Source organism: Lathyrus oleraceus, chromosome 7 (genome assembly GCF_024323335.1).
Source record: "Lathyrus oleraceus cultivar Zhongwan6 chromosome 7, CAAS_Psat_ZW6_1.0, whole genome shotgun sequence".
Lineage (NCBI taxonomy): Eukaryota > Viridiplantae > Streptophyta > Magnoliopsida > Fabales > Fabaceae > Lathyrus > Lathyrus oleraceus.
The window spans coordinates 442,727,338-442,732,009 of NC_066585.1; the positions used below are offsets into that span (position 1 = coordinate 442,727,338).

At 37.1% G+C, this 4,672-nt stretch overlaps 1 protein-coding gene across 3 annotated transcripts; it reads right to left on the reverse strand.

Moving 5' to 3' along the window:
* LOC127108033 (protein STRICTOSIDINE SYNTHASE-LIKE 3) lies at positions 1 to 2,160 on the reverse strand. Of its 3 annotated transcripts, none has more exons than XM_051045395.1 (4): positions 1,710 to 2,160; positions 1,284 to 1,568; positions 973 to 1,140; positions 1 to 663 (listed from the first exon to the last, which is right to left on the reverse strand). In XM_051045395.1, exons 1-4 carry the CDS (start codon positions 2,039 to 2,041, stop codon positions 264 to 266), a joined length of 1,185 nt encoding a protein of 394 aa, XP_050901352.1. In that variant the 5' UTR covers positions 2,042 to 2,160; the 3' UTR covers positions 1 to 263. The 3 variants fall into 3 exon arrangements, with proteins under 3 accessions (XP_050901352.1, XP_050901351.1, XP_050901350.1); XM_051045394.1 differs by having other exon boundaries at positions 1,284 to 1,583; XM_051045393.1 differs by having other exon boundaries at positions 1,284 to 1,589.
* Between the last annotated feature and the right edge of the window lie 2,512 nt (positions 2,161 to 4,672).

The following is a 4,672-nucleotide window of genomic DNA, read 5'->3' on the forward strand; positions in this document are numbered from 1 at the left end:
TTGCCAAATAATCCTATTTTTTTTCTTTCTCATGATAACAAATAGTTAAATTAATATTTTAGTAACACCTAACATTTATTTCTTCAACTCGCTAAGGGCTGACTCTGTCCACTTAACAATGTATATAAGAAATTCTTAACACTTATTTCAAAACACACCTCCTAACTAGAAAGAGAAATTTCTCCTAACTAACTCTAACAATATTTCTTAGTAAATCCCTCACTCATTCCCTACCTAACTGAATTTTGAAGGGAGAAAGTAAGTTACAATTTGTAAACCGCAATAAAAGGCATAATAACACTTCCTATCCAAAGTTGACCATCTTTCTCCTCAACTTGACTCACAGCTCTAACAACTTTTCCTTCAGTGTCTTCCAATATCTGCAGCAATTTACCTTTAGGACTATACTTCACAATCACACCATGTTGGTTTCCTCCAATTAGAAACAGGAATTGAAACTTTGTTGGTATAGGAAGCTTAATTATAAATTTTCTTATCCTTGGATATAAACCAGTAAGGTATGCATACATAGATCTTCTATTGGGAAGTGCAACCCAAAAATCACCATCTTTGTTCACCCTCACATTGTCGGGAGTTCCAGGTAAGACCGCAAAAATCTCTGAAGTTCCAGCCTTTTCTCCTTTTAGCCAATATTTACGTAACCTACACAGTAAGAAACCGTTGGTTTAAAAAAGTAACACAGTCGCATGTTTTCTGACAAACAAGTTTTTATAGGAATAGAAACAAAACGGACAACTAGCTGCGGCGTTATCCCTTTTTGAATGACAAAATCAATATTCTTATTAGTTATATCCATTGACTTAGGAGATACATAATTATTATACATGCATAAGTTTTTTAACTCTGTAATAGATCAACTGCTTTTGATATGGGAATATAATTACTATCACACATACATTTTTCTATCCAAAAAATAGAAGACGGCTAGCTAAAGAGATGTGATTTACTGACCTGCCAATAGTCCCTTCACAAAAAACAAAGAAGGAACCATCTTTACTTAAGGAAATGCCATTCGGGAATTGAACGTTTCTCACAAGAACAGTGGTTTCCTTTGTTGTAGGGTTGTATTTCAAAACCTTGCCACTATCATCCCCGGATAAAACCAGCTGGATGAAATTCCTGTTAACAAATAATGTCAGAAACAAGACAGAAGAAACAATCCAATATCTTTAATAAAATACTTTCCTTGCTTACAAAATGACGAGAATTTCAAAAAGTTGCATGCAAATTCAGAGTCTAGAAGTTTAACAACAAAAACATACCTCCTCTGATAAATTTCACTGCTTTCGGTAAAATAAACATTTCCTTCGGCATCTACATCAACATCATTAGTAAATCTGAGAGGCACCCCTTCAGCTTCAGTTGTAAGCGACGTTGCTAAGCCTCCCTCGGGCCCCACCTTCATGAGTCCAAAATATGCATCTGCAATGTACAATTCACCTGTTTTCTTGTGAAATCTAAGTCCTAAAGGCCTTCCACAGATATGTTCAGTCTTCACATAACTAAATGGTGTTGCAGCTTCTATAGGAAGAGGATTACATAATGACCTGTTTTTGGAGTTACTGTATCTTGTGTATTATGTTAAAATATGAATTATATACTGATTTTACATTGAAAGCAGGCTATTTATAATCTAAAGAATGAACAAAAGATAAGAGTTTTGAGAAAGGAATTGTGATGTAACGTACCTATTGGGCGAAGTGTAAGCAAAATCAACCCAATTATGGTGATGATTGAGGAACAAGATTCTACCATCAGCAAGACCGGTGTAAGGTCCACGACCAAGATTGTCAAAAGCAATGCTCTCAGGGCCTTGTACTTGGTTCAAAAACCTAATATGAGAGTTTTGCAGCAAGTTGTGCTGATCTCTGTCATTAGGAAGTTCAGACCATGCGGGCATTTGAACCTTTTTGACCTCAAAATTAGGGAAATTTGCAATGACACTGTGGTTGAATGGGTCCAAACCGCAGTATAGTGCGAACAAGAGAAAGATAGCGGCAAAGATTTGAGTAAAAGTCATGGTATTGGAATGAGAGAGAAATGAAAGATTGAAGGTTGAAGATATTAGTTGTTGAGTGAGTGAGAGTCAGTGTACTTATTAGTGATGAATGGCTGTGTTTGTTGGTGTAGTGAATAGTGAAACTTTGAGATGAGGTTTTATATCGAAAAAAGATAAATATCTGCCGACAGTTGTCTCTTAGTCTTACCAATAGTGTTCAATAAAAAAATCTAATCATTTCTATTTATTCATTTTGAAGTAAATCAACCATTTAAATCCAACACAAATAGGGTCTTAGAGACTACTATAAAGACAAGTCAAATGTCCAATACAATTAACGTGTTAGAGGTTACTACAAAGACAAGTGAAATGCTGCAAGCGGTTAGGGAGAGACTACAAAAATTTCAAGAGATAGCAATTTAATTACTTCATCCACTCGAAGAAATATAATTGGTCAAAGAAGACCATTTTCATCATCAATAGATAGAACAGACAAAAGTCTTTTAAAACGGTCTCTGAAGTCCTTAGGATCATCCACAAAAGATGCTAGCTTCCTCAATTCCTTAAGATTAGGACATCTGAAACTGTATTTCCCAATATTCCTTCTTCCAATATCCATAATCAAAATATCTACGATGTTTTAAAAAAAGAATCTCTAAGTTCCTTGAAGACTGAGAAAAATGCTCATGAATGCAATAAATGCATGATGCAGAAACCACAAACAAGATCACACAAGACACACAAGCAAGATCCAAAGATTTGGAGTCACGAGCGTGGAGTCAAGGGTAAGAACCAACACACAATGTATGTACTAAGGTATAACCACCTATAGAACAAGGTTGTAAAAAATTCCCAGAGTCATAGTTCCATCTTTTGGATTTTATCGGTTTAAATGACTACTCACTGTATACGTGCGTTTTCGACGCCATGAGATTTGGTGTAAGAAATGATTTTTTCGACAAATGATGACATGGGTTGGAACGATTTGGTTGATAAGTGTTGATTCGACACTTCGACAAAATGGAAGTTTTGATATTTCGACAAAGATATTTGCAACTAGAAAAGCACTTTCGACGAGACACGGGAGACATTGCAGTATGTTGATAATTCGACAAAAATCCTGAAGGAAGGCGTCATTTCGACTTAATGTATAAATTTGAGTTTAAAAAGTTGTGACGTTTGGCAGAAGACGCGTGGAAGCATCTGGCGAAAGGAGGAAAGCCATGTGTCGTAGTTTTAGGATTTAGTCGTTAATGACAGTTATGTTATTTATGTATATATAGGGTAGTTATTATCTAAAAAGTGTGTGAAAAAAATTACTTATACAAAATTCCTGAAAACACTCAAAGTACCCGTGTGAGAGAAAAGAGTCATATTTGGAAAATGTATGTGTAAACAAACACCAATTCTTTCAAAGTTTATTTTATAAAGTTCAAAGTTCTTTACCAATTCCTTTTATGTTTTCCAGTCATTTATCTTTCTGCACTTTCTACTTTTCGATACTTTACATTTCATCAGTTAAATTCTGCCATTTGCTTTATCTTGTTAAATCTACATCTACTTAACATTTTAATCAACATATTTCGACGTAAAACACTTAGGGAACAGAAATGAAAGATATGAAAGTGATTTTAGACATCTTCAAGACCATCTAAATCTGCACATGTCCTAGGATTTGTGTGGTTGATCCTGCAAGTGACCCAATTCTACAAGTTTTGGTAAACCAGAGGTTGTTCGCCAAATTTCACAGCGAACAAATTGGCACGCCCAGTGGGACTGTGCAGAAAATTTAGAAAGTTAGATAATCACTAATCAAAATTTGTTCTTCATTGTATGAGACTGAGAAGCGGTAAATTAGCCGTGTCCGAAGTAGAAATACCTAAAAGAACAAGAATAAGGAAAATGGCGAACCAGCCAAATAATCCTAACGAATCCATCCCAGTATCTAACCCTGTCCCTTCGACAGAAGGCAATATAGGATCGGTCCCTGTGTCAGAGGCTGTACCTTCGTCAGCGGGGTCAATACCAGCGGTTTCGATGTCACAAAACGCGCCTAGTTCGTCCTTCAGGGCACAACAAATGCCCATTGGGACACCCCCCCCTGTGGGAAACACTTCCAGGCCTTTTGTAACGAATTTCACCATGCCTCCGCCTGGTAGGGAACAGCCCTTCGGAATGCCAACTTCGGTGATGGCAAGTTTACATAATTCCCCGTTAGTATATTCAGATTCAATGGCCAACGTGTCTTCACCCTTACAAGGGTCAGGATATGCTGGAAACGTGAGTAGACTGAATCAACAACCATTTTACGTGCCGCCGATAACAAATAATTCTGCGCAAGTGATTAGACAGCAGATGGACGAGAGTAATCATGATATGGTCCAAATGTTGACGCAACAAATGGGAGCGGTGTTTAATCCACTAATACAAAACACCACTCAAACAAACCAAGTATTGGCAGCGCAAATGACGCGCATTGCTGATTTCTTTGGAGTCCCTCAAACTCGACACAGAGAACAAGTGATTCATAACCCAGCGGTAGCGGTCCAGGAAGAGCCTACGATAAACCAGATACCGTTAGACAATCCTCAAACGAACGTCAGAAACCAAGAGGATGTAGTCGAACAGCCTCGTGTCGAAATCCCCATTCCA